Genomic DNA, 14,932 nt, shown 5'->3' with positions numbered 1-14,932 from the left:
TAGGCTTTGATTGTTTCCTGTACAGATAGCAAAAATTTAGTAAGGTAGTTGAGTGAAAAAGTTTTTTAAAGGAGTACCTCTCAGTTGTAATAAATGCTCTTTCTCTAATATGTCAGATACCAACCTCATTGAATGTCTCACCAAGATCAACCGAATGGATATTGTTCATCTCATGGAGACCAACACAGAACCTCTTCAGGAGCGCATCAGTCATAGTTATGCAGAAATTGAACAGACCATTACACTGGATCATAGTGAAGGTCAAACTTTGTGTGTCTGTGTGTGTGTGTGTGTGTGTTGTGTCTGTGTGTGGTTAATTGAGGCACTGGACATACTCTCTTTTTTGTTCAGAAGGTAGACCGTGACATATGGTGATCATACGCTCTTTTTCTTGCTACCCTGAGGCTTTTCTCCCTGTTTTATAGAACCCTCTCACCTCTGCTTCATGCTTGTTCTTTGTTACTTCACAGATGACAGAATGATCCATTGAATCCCCTTTCCTCAATTCCATGGTGGCACTTCTTACACTTACATTTTTTATTCTACGTTAGCCACGCATTTCTAGGCACACAACTAGGATTATATCACTACCCATGACTGTACATTTCCTCTTTTATTTCTGTGCCAACAGTTCTTCAGACCTGCGGGGACCTCCAGCCTTTGGCTGTACCACATTTTCAGTATCAAAGTTTCCCTAACCTATTCTCATTCATTTGTGGTCTCTAACACTATTTTTTTCTCTCTCTTTTATCTCTATTTTACGTGTTCTCTTCTTCCTTCAAACCTCCAGTTTTGTCTCTTTTCTTTATTTATTCCCAGCCGATGACCACACTTCATATTTCTTAGAAAATATAGGAGTAATCAGAAGCAAATGTGTATATTTTTCCAGCACAAATCTACCAACATGAGTGTATCTCAATGCATATACTTGCTCTACATGCCATCCTATTAAAATGGACAAAATTTCCTCACTTTGCTAAAACCATCACCTCTTGTTTTATACTAGATTTCATCTCCTTTTACCCAATCAGGGACTCTATTCCTGCAAGTATCCATTTTGGCTTCCTTCCACTAGACTGTACCCAACAGCATTAAACCATGCTTTAATAGATACCATCTTTAAAAACAAAACAAAGCAAATAACTCCTTTTACCCCATATGTTCCCCTGGTATTGTTGCTGTTACTCTATCCACTTTATAGGAAACCTCTGAAAAGAACAGTCGAAATTTCCTGTCTCTGCCTCCTTTCTTCCCATTCCCTCTAGAACTCTCTCTATATTTCACTCTAGTCCATCTTTTAAAATTCACCTGTTTTTTCCTCATTGTCAAATTTAGCAGGAAGCTCTCAGTCTTCAACTTACTTTGCCTCTGAGTAACATTTGGCATGAATATTGAAGCCTTTCTTCTTAAAACCCTTTCTCTACTTAATTTTTATGACATTCTTGCTTCGCTTCTTCTTTGTCTTTTTTTCTACTTTACTGGGTGTTTCTCCTGAGTCTTTCCTTCTGTGTCAGCTTACTTCTCGTGGATGTAAATGATGATGTATCTGAGTGTTGAACAAAAGCCTCATGGCTTTTCCCCGTCTCCCACCACTCTGCTTGTCTCACTGCTCCTTCATGCCTGGCCTCCTTGCCATTCCTGGAACACCCTCCGCATTCTCCTGTTTCCGGGCCCTGGTATTTTCTTCTCTCTCCACCCTAACGTGTTCTTTCCTCAGATCAACATATATCTTTTTCTCTCACTTTATTGAGGTCACTGCTCAAATATCACCTCCTAAGCGGAGCCTTTCCTGACAAGTCTATTTAAAAAACTGATGGCCGGGCGCCGTGGCTCAAGCTTGTAATCCCAGCACTTTGGGAGGCCGAGGCGGGTGGATCACGAGGTCGAAATCGAGACCATCCTGGTCAGCATGGTGAAACCCCGTCTCTACTAAAAATACAAAAAATCAGCTGGGCATGGTGGCGCGTGCCTGTAATCCCAGCTACTCAGGAGGCTGAGGCAGGAGAATTGCCTGAACCCAGGAGGCGGAGCTTGTAGTGAGCGGAGATCGCGCCATTGCACTCCAACCTGGGTAACAAGAGCGAAACTCCGTCTCAAAACAACAACAACAACAAAACAAAAAACAAACAAACAAACAAAAAAACTGGCCCCATTTATCCTCTACCTTTATCCTGGTTTAGTTTTCTCCCAATATTTATCATAAAAATAAATCTGCAGAAATGCAAGTTCAGTGAGGACAGAAGCTTTTTCTGTCTTGTTCACTGCTGTATGTGAAGCATTTAAGCAGCACATACTACAGAGTTGATGCTCAAAATGTCTCTGTTGAATAAATGAATAAATAGATGAATGCCAATCACTCCTCTGCTAAACATCTTTCAATGACTCCTCATTTCCTTGAATATGATAAAATTCCTTAGCCTGTCATAAGAGACTCTACATAAAACAAGTACTATCCTCATAGTGTTAGAGTGAGGATTAATCAAGTTAATACTTGCAGTGCATTTGGAACGGTGCCTATTAGCCATTATTTATTATGATTATTAACTGTCACTCTTCTTACTCTTTAGATTCTATGCTTTGACTATATCAGTCAATTCCTGCTTACCATTAGGTCTCCTTAGCATGTAACACACTCTGCATTTCCTTTCCAAATCCTAAGCCCGTGTTAGGTGCTCCCACACTCATTGACTGGCACCTATGGCCCAGTTGCTCTGCATTGGAATTGACTCTTACTTGTCTGGACTCTTCTATACAATCAGCATCTTGAAGGTGGACACGGTGTCTTCTTCATCTTTATAATCCATGGGCTATCTCAGGATGTAGACAAGTAGTTACTTAATAAATATTCATTCAATATAGGTAAGCTTCAACTAAATACTTAAATCATTCTCCCTTTAGGGTTCTCGGTACTTCAGGAGGAGTTATGCACTGCACAGCACAAGCAGAAAGAGGAGCAAGCTGTTTCTAAAGAAAGCGAGACCTGCGATCACCCTCCTATTGTCTCAGAGGAAGACATTTCTGTTGGTTATTCCACATTTCAGGATGGCATCCCCAAAACTGAAGGGGACAGCCCAGCCACAGCACTCTTTCCCCAAACTCACAAGGAGCAAGTTCAACAGGATTTCTCAGGGAAAATGCAAGACCTGCCTGAAGAGTCATCTCTGGAATATCAGCAGGAATATTTGTGAGTTTCCAAAGAAAGCCTGTCAAATGTAATTCCATAGATACAGGCTAATGTGGGTGCCAGGCATATATAAGCGTAACTGGTTTTTAAATAATTTTAAAATGACCCTATCCATCAAAAGTGCCAGAGCTAAAGGGGGAAAAAAGCATTAATATGTAAGAGACATAATTGTGACAGTGTCGTGTGGCACAGACATACAATAACCAACTTCCAGAGCTGTGACTTTTAACAAGTCCTTAAGTGCTTTAAATATTCATTTCCACATCTATAAAGTATAGTAATAATACATACCTGAGTCATCTCACAGGGTCAAAAGTGTAGTGTATCTATGACAGCATCATCTAAACTGTAAAATCCCCTGTAGATGACACAGCCATGACTTGTAATATTGCTGCACCTCGTTTACTCTGTAGTGCTTCAGTTGTGGAGCTCATGGTGCCATTGCTGGTTGGGAGTATGAGCAGTGATGATGGAGGTACCACAGCCAATGGTGCATTTCAACCAAACTATGAGGGGACTAATCATCAAAGTGTAAATGCAATGCAAACTAGCCACATAGAATGAAAGACTATTAAAATGAGGTGAGATAGAGTTGGGGTGGGAATAAAGAGAAGTCTTCTGAAGAGTTTCTGGCTAAAGGAAACTGCAGAGCTGAATTCTCCTCAAATTTAAGTTCTGGCCTTTATGGAAGCCAAAGAGAAAGAGTTGTTTAATTGACACTGATGGTGCAGAAAAAGAAAACAAATCATGAGAAAGGCCAACATATCCCTCACCCTGAAGTCTGAGAATAGGGTGTCATGAGATTGTATCAAAGCATTCCCTTGTCATTTGGTGAGTTTTGTGGTCACTGACATGAGAAGAGATTGAAATGCATAATGAAATTATCTCTTCTTCCACTAAGCCACCCTTGCCCCATCATCCTATAGGCTTTAAGGGTGAGCATAAAGAAAATATAAGAAAGAAGGAGAAGGACCAAGAAAAAGACAGGAAGAAGAGGAGAAGATAACAGAGACATTTGAGGCATTTAATATCTATGGAGTGACAAAAATTGCACTAAATACCAAAAGAAGGCATAGAAGAGGCAAAGAATCTTCTTATTTAGTAGTTGAGATTATTCAAGGTTACACTGGAGTAACTCCAGACTGTATCAATGAAAAAAGTTTTCATGTCAACAGATGCCTCCATTATTAAACAAAACAGTTTTTTCAGAGGTACTGTAAGAATTTCCTTGTATTTGTAGTTATGAAAACTATATTAACATGGAGATTTATTTAATTCTGCCAAATTTTGATTCTTGCTTCAAAAGCCTTATTATCTAAAAATCTTTACGTAAAACTCCTCACATCCGCAATATCACCTTGAGTTAGAAAAGATGAAACTATAACTCTACATTGTAGAGGCTGGGTAACTGTAATATATTTTAGGATAATTTTTATCTTTAGAATAATACATTACTCTCTGCCAATGCTAGATCAATGAACTATGACTCTATATCTTGTCATATTATTTTTCTTCAAATGTCCTTTCTTGGCAAAATGTACAAAAACGATTTTGACTGTCAGACTGTTTTGACTCTCATAGACTATGGAAAAACCAGTTCCATCTTGCCTAGTGATTTCCTTGTTTGAGCAGGAGATGACATGCAAATGTGCCTGAAGTATCATTTGGCTTTTTTATTCCAGTGTGACAAGTCCAGGAACAGAAGCGTCAGAGACTCAGAAACCTACGGCAGTACCCGACTCTCCCAGCAAGACACCTGAGGAAGTTAGCACCCCTCCTGAGGAGGAGAGGCTGTATCTTCAGACCCCAACATCCAGTGAGCGGGGAGGCTCTCCCATCATACAAGAACCTGACGAGCCCTCAGAGCACAGAGAGGAGAGTTCTCCACGGAAAACCAGCCTCGTAATAGTGGAGTCTGCCGATAACCAGCTAGAGACCTGTGAAAGAGTTGACGAAGATGCAGCTTTTGAAAAGGTAAGATGTTCCTCTCCACTTTCTCACCCACCCACCGTAACAAAGCTACAAATCTTCCTCCAGTTTCCATTTTTCCGACGTTTTATTTTTTTCACTTCAAACCAAAAAAGTTAACAAAATGAATTAACTTGGCACATGGAAACCCTCAACCCCTTTTAAAATCTGAGAGCCCAGGAATCTAGAAGAAATGGTGCCATTTCAGGGCTAGCGATTTGACCATAAGCCCTGATTTTATCACATGGGAAACTTTTGCTAAGAAAAGTAAACATGGTGGTGACACAGCATATCTGGAGGAGCTTTTTAAAATTAGTAAATTTAGGCACGAAAGCTGGCGGCAGAGATTCACAGTGCCAGGTAAGTCTGCCATGAGATGTGCTGGGACCAGCCGGCTTGTAGGATTTCTGGGCTGTCAGGTGATGAGCACACATACTGTGAATATTGGGTGGGGTTTAGTTGCCAAAATAAATTTTTCTTATTAGAGGCAAGATGATTTCCAAGTCAGATTTTTTTTAAGATTTATTTTAGGAATGACTGAGAAAAAGAACATTGTGCCTAAACTTACTGCAGTTTCTGAAAGTGCAAATGCCTGTCAGTGGCATGAGGGTGCATCACAGCACCTTCTCATTAGGTGAGTTTTAAAATTGTGAAGAGGGGTGGGGATGATGTGAAGAAATTCATCAACCATTTATTCTCAAAATGTGGGCTATATAGTTCACATATCTCAGAATTGATTGGAGAGCTTGATCCCTCCTCAGAAATCCTGAATTAGAATGAATCCCAGGGTGAGGAGAGAGAGAGAGAATTTGCCTTTTCAGTAACTCCTCAGAGGATTCTCAGCCACAAAGAAGTATGAGAATCTGTTTGAACTAAACTTAATTTAATATAAATTAAATTATATATTGTTTTTCCTTTTAAAAAGTAGTAGAATTCAAAAATGTTTTCTATTTCAAAGTGTTTTTAGAGCATTAATATAAAGCTTAGTAGTAAAAGAAGAGTTAAATGATTGAAATTTTGGGAGGAAAATAAAGTGAAACAGCATATCTTTGGGCTGAAAAAACACATTTGTTTTTGCTCACTGTAAGAATGAGACCTGCTGCTGGGAATTATCTGAAATCATAACTAAAATTAGGAAAGATCCAGGCAGATGACAACTGTGTCCTGATTTTGGCAGTTTTCTTAAATAATAAATTCATCCCATGAATGATTTTCTATTCCAAGTTTGCTTCTGCACAGAATTACTCATATCTCAAATTCTTGGCTTCAATGAATACTAGTAAAAATGTTTCATACATGTTATCTGGGCTAAAAGCTACCAAATTTAGCCTATGAGTCCACAGACTCAGTGAAGTTAGACTTGAAACAATTATCTGGATAATACATATGTTTAATCTGTACAAAATAAATACATTTTTATAAGTCATTCTGAATTTCACATCATTTATACAGGCCTGTTCAACTTACTCTTGATGAGTATTCAGGCATTTCTCTTAAGTTTCCCATGTTGACCCATATTTCTCATAACCCTAAATTGGGCATTCAATTTTTTTTTTGAGATGGAGTTTTGCTCTTGTTACCCAGGCTGGAGTGCAATGGCGCTATCTCAGCTCACCGCAACCTCCACCTCCTAGGTTCAGGCAATTCTCCTGCCTCAGTCTCCCGAGTAGGTGGAATTACAGGCACGCGCCACCATGCCCAGCTAATTTTTTTTTTTTTGTATTTTTAGTAAAGACGGGGTTTCACCATGTTGACCAGGATGGTCTCGATCTCTTGACCTCGTGATCCACCCCCCTCGGCCTCCCAAAGTACTGGGATTACAGGCGTGAGCCACCGTGCCTGGCCAATTTTAATCACTTTTCTTGCCAACCATATTCCTAGGTAGTAGACTCCTGATTATATTTAAAATATAATTTGGTTTGGAATTTACATGTCTTCCTTTAGCAGAGATAAATATAAATATATAAGTTGAGTTTTTCAATATGTTAAGTAAACCTACTTGAGCTTTCTCTTTTTTAAAAACAAAATTTCATTAGGAAACAATAATTTGATATATGACTCCTAAAATAATGTGTGCTAAGCTAAAATTATGTTCTTTGCTTTATCTCTGGCTTTTGGCCAGAGCCCTAAAATACTATTGACCACTTTATCTCAACTTCTCTGCAAAATTAGTCTAATGTTATTCATCATCTGTCTTTTTTCATGCCAGGGAGATGCACTATTGGTTAGATAATAGCTACAGGAAATGTTTATTTCCTGCAAGAAGTTCTTCTAGAAACGGGATATTCCTGTACCTTTGGGTTAATAAGTCCAAGCCTGAACACAAGTGTCAGTGGCTTATACATGTTTACTCAGCTACTAAGGGTCTATGTTTACAGTCAGCTTTTTTAAAATAGGAGTTTAAGTAAAAGAAGTCATGTGAGCAAGCTGCTTGTTTTTTGGAGAGATTTTGACAGATGGGTTCTCCAGCAGCTCTCAGAAGTCCAGATTTTTTTTTCATTCATTGGACCAAAAAAAAAAAAAAAAATGGCAAAAGAAACCAAAACACTGTATTTTTGTTGAAGTCTGAGACCAGCACACACTTGTTTTCACCTCTACCAACTTGTCCACCAAAGCCTCCATGAGTAAAAATTTCATAATACAATGTAAGCAAAAGAAGAAACCGGTAGTGAAGTCATTCCTTAGCATATTAAGCAAAACAATGCTTCCATGCTTCCACCAGGAGCTAACAGAGGAATTAGGGGAGCTGGAGTCCAGCTCAGATGAGGAGGCGATGGTAACTACCAGGGTTGTCCGCCGGCGAGTGATTATTCAGGTACCCGCTGTTAAATTACTGCACGTCAGCGACCGTTCTGTCCCCATACCCTTAGAGAGTGATCAGCCTGGATCCATGAAGGCTTGGCATGTTCCTTAGGTAGTGCATGGCCATTCAAAAGCAGATCCCTTAACTCTCCTCAGTTCTGTTTGTAAAGAAATGCAGTGGTCATGATATTTGCAGCCTTCCTCCAAGAGAGCCACCAAGCAAGAGCAAGATTTGGCTTCTTCACTTCCACCCGCCTCACCTCTCGCTTACCTATTTTTGTTGAAGTTTTGTCTAACTTTGGACAGATTCTCCTAAGCATGTTTTTACCCACCTGCATTTTACTTTTAAACAAACTAGTTGCCAGGATTTTGTATTTCAGCAATGCTTCTCAACATCGCCTTTGATTTTCTAACATTCCTCGTATTATAAGCACTTGGGAGTAGTTCCTCAGAATTGGTGCCAAACAGCACAGTGACCCTTTTCTCCCAACTGTTTAGGGAGACGATATGCCTGAAATACCCCCAGAAACAGTCACAGAAGAAGAATACATTGATGAACACGGACACACCGTGGTAAAGAAGGTATTGTCTAGAATACCCTAACAGGGTTGATTATAAACTTCATGTTTAAAATTTATCAATTCTATGATACTGCCACACAAAAATAAGATACACAAACAAAATACATTTCAGGTTACTAGGAAAATCATTAGGCGGTATGTATCCTCTGAAGGCACAGAGAAGGAAGAGATTATGGTGCAGGGAATGCCACAGGAACCTGTCAACATCGAGGAAGGGGATGGCTATTCCAAAGTTATAAAGCGTGTTGTATTGAAGAGTGACACCAAGCAGTCAGAGGTGAGACAACCTGATTCTCTAAAACCCATTCAACGGAGAGGACCAAACTAGAGCTCAAAAAAGATGAATGAGATTGTTTATTCATATTGGCCTCACTTCTCCCTTTTATAGGTAGTTTTCTTTTAGTTGGACATTCACTTTTTTTTTTTTTTCATGATTCTATGTGATTTTAAGACAGCCATCAGGGAGACTTCTAGACATTATACTTGTTGTTTTTGTTTGTCCTTTTTAAAAATCTCTACTCTTTATTTAATTAATGATTGACCATGGCAGACATCCAAAAGTCAGATTTTGAAGGATTATAATTCTATTTGTTGGGCAATCAGTATGTTGTGGAGAGACCATATAAAAATGCACTGTGGTGTTTGTGTTGAGTTGGCACACGAGCCATCTGAAAGTCACTCCAGATAAATATTTGAGATTTCTGCATTGCAGAGTTACTAAAATAAGGATCTATAATTCTTTATCTTTTTTTTTTTGAGATGGAGTCTCACTGTCACCCAGGCAGAAGTGCAGTGGTGCGATCCCAGTTCACTGCAGCCTCCACCTCCCAGGTTCAAGCAATTCTCCTGCCTTAGGCTTCCAATAGCTGGGATTACAGTCATCCACCACCATTCCCGGCTATTTTTTGTATTTTTAGTAGAGATAGCATTTCACCATGATGGTCAGGCTGGTCTCAAACTCCTGATCGCAAATGATCCACCTGCCTCAGTCTCCCAAATTGCTGGAATTACAGGCATGAGCCATTGCATCTGCAGAGTTATATTTTTATTTATTTCTGTTTTACTTCCCTCTTTCAGGAATGTATTTACTTCTTTTGACAAATAGTTTGTGAAACTCTCATTTTCCATTCCTTCGCATCCTCAAAATTTTATATTATGCACATGAGAATTCTCTAGAAATCTACTTTTCAGTTTCTCACACCTTTTAGATTTCCTCCTTTGAGGGCTAATTTTATCTTCGTAATACCAAAAGAAATTATTTGAACATGAGAAAAGAGAGTTTCTTTGCATATTATTATGTCTGTATTACAGTTTCTTATTGACAAAACTGATAACTCTTTGTTCAAATGACTAATTAAGGTTGCTTTGGTGTTGTGAAGAAACAGTCATGATGTAGATATTACCAATAGATTATAGTTTGTTTTTTTCTAACTCTGCTTCCCATTGCTGTTTTCTGGAAACGTTGTATTTTTGTCCTTTTTTTTTAAACATAGAAAAAATTCATCATAGTTATGTTTGGCAGTCAGACATTGTCTATTGTGTGTCCTTCATTCATTAGGTCACTTTGTGTGAGCCCAACGTTTTGTCCAGTACCTCACAATTTCAGTCTGAGCCAGTGGAAGGCCGTAGAGTCAGCAAAGTTGTTAAAACAACTGTGGTACGTGGAGAGAGGATGGAGAAACATCTGGGGGATTCTAGTTTAGCCACTGATCTTCCTTCAGCCAAAGATGACTTTGAAGAGGTATAGAAGCATCATCATTTTGTCTTTGTATGTGTGTGTGTTTTATGTTGCTTTGCATTTGAAAAGAAAATTGCTTGTCACTGTGTCATTCCATACATGAATTCATGGAAAGGTGTGAAATAATTCAAGAGGGTAGAACTCCTGTTGTAATAACTTGCAGAGTAACATTTCCTCAAACTATGGTGTTCCTTGGTGTCACCTTAACAGCTTTTAAAAATTCAGATAACCAGGATTTGTTTCTGCTGAATCAGACTCAGAATCTCAGGAGCTGTGGTATGATTATAAATCTTATTTAAAAGTTGCATAAATGTCTTGCACTGCCGATTAATAAGGGAAAGAAATAAAGACACTGCAAATTGTATTTTTAGCCAGTCTTTTCAAATATCATCTGTGATTGATATTAAAGAAAATTCAGATATATTCCATGTCCATAATTTTTAAAAGCATTTACAACTATTTAAGTTCTGGTTTCCAACAGTTAGAAAATGGGTCCACAATAACAGATCCACAAACTGTTACTAAAATCCCAAAATTCTGAAAACCAAAACAAATTTTGTAAGTTAATTTGGAAATGAAACTTGAAATAAATTGGCATAGAGCTATTATGACACAAAGTTCTTTTATTCCACTTAGAATGAATGTTTTGATGATATAAAAGTGGGTTTGGTTACAGGATGTCATCTTTACCTCCACTGGGGTGTCAGTATTATATAGTACAGTCATGCATCACTTAACCCATTTATGCCAGAGGTTGCAATTTTTTAAAGTTTTGCATGAGTAGAAAATCAGACATTGGTGATGAACTTGAGCAGTAGGATGTAAATAACTCTCACATGCCCAGCTTTCACTAGGCATATGTGGGTTTGAATAACAAGGATATGTGCTAGGAAATGCATCATTAGGCAACTTTGTCATTGTGTGAACATCGTAGAGTGTCCTTACACAAACCTAGATGGTATCGCCTACTACACACCTAGGGTATATGGTATAACCTATTGCTCCTGGGCTGTGAACCTGCACATGTTACTGAGCTGAATACTGTAGGCAATTATAACACAATGGTAAGTATTTCCCCATCTAAAAATGGAACAGATACGGTAAACATACAAAATAAAAATTAAAAATGTCCTCCCGGAATAGTGTACTTACCATGGATGGAGCTTGCAGGACTGGAAGTTGCTCTGGGTGAGTCAGTGAGTGAGTGAGTGGTGAGTGAAGGTGAAAGCCTAGGACATTGCTGTACACTACTGTGGACTTTATCAACACTGTACACTTAGGCTATGCTGAATTTTTTAAAAATTTCCTTTAATTAAAAAAAATCTTTCTGTAATAACAAATTAACTTCAGCTTACTGTAACTCTTTGACTATAAGCTTCCACATTTGTCTTAACTTTTGACTCTTTTGTAATAACACAGGTTAAAATGCAAACACGTTGTGAAGGTGCACGAATAAATGGTTTTTCTTTATATCGTTATATAAACTTTTTCCTGTTTTTAATTTTTTAAATTTATTATTTGTTTTTACTTTTTAAGATTTTTTTGCCAAAAACAAAAGACCTAAACATATACATTAGCCTAGGCCTTCACAAGATGAGAATTTTCAATCTCACTGTCTTCCTCCTCTGCATATTGTGCCACTGGAAGGTCATCATGAGCAATAATGCACAGAGCTGTCATCTCCTAAGAAAACAATTCCTTCTTCTGCAATACCTCCTGAAGGACCTGTCTGAGGCTCCTTGATAATTAACTGTCTTTTAATAAAGAATTACACTCTAAAATAGTGATAAAGAAAGTATCACTTTTATAGTACTTGATAATAATAAGTGACTAACTGATTTATGTATTTACTATACGTAGTAAATTTATTTACCATACATAAACCAGTAATGTGGTCATTTGTTAACATTATCAAGTATTATGTACCCTACATAACTGTATGTGCTATGCTTCTATATGATTAGCAGCTTAGTAAGTTTATCTGCACCAGCATCACCACACACATCTGAGTAATACATTGCACCACGAAGTTAGAACAGCTATAGCATCATTAGGTGATAGGAATTTTTTTAGCCCCATTATAATCTTATGGAATTATGCAGCCCATTCTTAATCAAAATGTCATTATGTGGCATGTGACTGCATATGCATTATATTACCTTGCTAAAATCCAAAAGGGACAAAAAAAAAAAAATCTAAATTGTTGAAACATATCTGGCCCCAGAGTTTTGACTAAGGGCTCCTGGGTTGTGCAAACATCTACAAAGTACTTTTGCTACTGGAACATTTTCACACTAAGTGCTATGTGTATTTCACACTAAACACTATATTCTACTATACCCATAATATATATTGAAATTACATGTTAAATCACTGGAGTATTAAAAGCAAACCTTTTTAAATACTTTCAGTTTTCAAATTTTGACAACTAGCAATCTTGAATGATCAAAAGATGAATTATCTGAGTTACATTGTTGGGCCTTGTTTGCTTGTTTTTGCCTCTGGTCATTATATTTATTGTTAAAATTTTCACTGTGAAAGGAGTAGGGTGAAGCAAGGAGGAAATTGAAGGTCAATCCAGCCGGGCGCGGTGGCTCAAGCCTGTAATCCCAGCACTTTGGGAGGCCAAGGTGGGTGGATCACGAGGTCAAGAGATCGAGACCATCCTGGTCAACATGGTGAAACCCCATCTCTACTAAAAATCCAAAAAATTAGCTGGGCATGGTGGCACGTGCCTGTAATTCCAGCTACTCAGGAGGCTGAGGCAGGAGAATTGCCTGATCCTAGGAGGCGGAGGTTGCGGTGAGCCGAGATAGCGCCATTGCACTCCAGCCTGGGTAACAAGAACGAAACTCCGACTCAAAAAGAAAGAAAGTCAATCCATATGGATATTAGCAGCTTTTGTAAAGTAAAGTAACAAATTTCTCTCACAAATGAGAGCAATCGAAAGGACTTGTTAAATAAAACTCCAAACTTAGATCTGCTTCTAGGAATTGTATTTATTTATCCTTTCAAGTATCTTTTCATACTGACTATGAGTAAAGCAAAGCAATAGATGGTTTGAAAGTCTGTGGTTTATGACGAGTTTTTTCTTTTCTTTTCTTCTTACTTCAGGCTTTGAGTTACACTGGTAGCCACATGAAAATCCACTTACCCAGTTTAGTAGAGAATGAGATCCTGAAAGAGGATGGATCAATAATTAAAAGGTTTGGGTTAGCATGGGGTGATGCTTTGCCAACTAACACCATAAAAATTTTCCAATATTAAGAAAAGAAGGGGAGAATTCCTACGTAGGCCCTTAAGCCCACGGAGAACTGGCTACTCTCCTGCATTATAAGGCTTTGGTCAAGTAATGGACCCATCAGTGTATTATCCCTGAAGTATCCTCGTGATACTTTAAACATAACACTACGTCATAGCAAGAATCAGACTTGAGTTTACACAGTCTGACTCCCTGGGTTTTAGCAAGTCATCAACTTAGTTAAAGCCAGACTTTGGATATGCATTCAGAGAGTATAGGAAGAATAATCTAATCAATGGGACACAAATTAATTTTGTGACCAGCTATATTTAGCTCAATCTTAGTAAATCATTACTTTGAATGATATGTGCTTTCTTTTAACAGCTGTTTTATGATTCTGCATGTGAGTGGCAAATAACATATGCACGAATTTGATACCCATGAAACAAATGTACCTAGCCATGCTGAAACCTGGGGCTTTAATGAGTTAAGCAAGTGTCGTGAAAGCAGTAAGCAGCACATTTTTATGCTTATACAAGGGGGCTGACTGCGAGGCACGCTGGTCTGCCCCAGTCTCTGTCATAGATTTGATGTATAAACTTGGGCACTGTTCCATAGATCTACTCTCTAATAGCACTGTAAGTATTAAGATTAATAAAATGTGCTCAGCTTCTCAGTGAAAAGACACAATGGAAATCCAAGTTACCATTGTGCTTTTCACTTCATTGAAAAGGAGAGATTGTCATTCAGAGTATGCTACAAAACTATTTTAAGCCTTTAGAACATAATAATTAGAGCAGCAAAATTAAAGGTTCTGTCACAATTCCACCCTCCAATAAAATGGGAAAACAGCAGCAGCTAGGAATTTAAAAGAGTGTAATTACTCTCTCAGAACTTTAAAAATGCTACATGAATTAAGAATAAAATGCCTTTTAAACATCTCAACTTTTAAGTCTTTATTCAGTTATTCAGATGAAACCACATAATTCATGCATGTCCCAATATCATGGGCTCTTCAAACTGGAATAGATTTAGAGACCAATTAATTCAAAGTTCTCAATTACAGCTGGTGAATTTGAAACCAGAAATATAGACAATTCCATACAGTTCCATAGCTAGTTCCTTATGTATGCTAGTTAGTTGCGGAACTCTATTTGTGACGTACAATGCTTTATATTATACATTGTTGAAGACATCACATCCATGTGCATATTCAGAAGCACATTGGCTTACATTTGCCTGCACAAAATATCATGAAATGTCCTATAATGGAGGCTTAACCCCTGGTATCAGTGCTATAAAGGCTTCTACTAGCTCTTTGCAGAAATAGTCAGAAATGTGCCTTTCTGAAGAAAAAAAATATTTAGAAAAACATAACCTAATTTCAATCATTGGAATCAAATTTGACCTTTTCATCA

At 38.0% G+C, this 14,932-nt stretch overlaps 1 protein-coding gene across 50 annotated transcripts in view; it reads left to right on the top strand.

Annotated features, from left to right (window-relative positions):
- ANK2 (ankyrin 2) overlaps positions 1-14,932 on the top strand; it is a 589,059-nt gene that overhangs the window by 570,057 nt on the left and 4,070 nt on the right. For 22 of the 50 annotated variants that reach the window (XM_078366629.1, XM_078366625.1, XM_078366621.1 and 19 more), the window contains 8 exons: positions 117-260; positions 2,899-3,184; positions 4,867-5,158; positions 7,875-7,967; positions 8,453-8,536; positions 8,648-8,812; positions 10,094-10,276; positions 13,388-13,479. In XM_078366629.1, the coding sequence (XP_078222755.1) occupies positions 117-260; positions 2,899-3,184; positions 4,867-5,158; positions 7,875-7,967; positions 8,453-8,536; positions 8,648-8,812; positions 10,094-10,276; positions 13,388-13,479 (1,339 nt within the window). The remainder of the gene's footprint in view (positions 1-116; positions 261-2,898; positions 3,185-4,866; positions 5,159-7,874; positions 7,968-8,452; positions 8,537-8,647; positions 8,813-10,093; positions 10,277-13,387; positions 13,480-14,932) is intronic. The other 28 variants (XM_078366656.1, XM_078366655.1, XM_078366652.1 and 25 more) reach the window with 7 other exon arrangements.

Source organism: Callithrix jacchus, chromosome 3, assembly GCF_049354715.1.
Source record: "Callithrix jacchus isolate 240 chromosome 3, calJac240_pri, whole genome shotgun sequence".
Classification (NCBI taxonomy): domain Eukaryota; kingdom Metazoa; phylum Chordata; class Mammalia; order Primates; family Cebidae; genus Callithrix; species Callithrix jacchus.
Note: the sequence above shows the minus strand (reverse complement) of the source record. Positions and strands in the feature narration are given on the sequence as shown.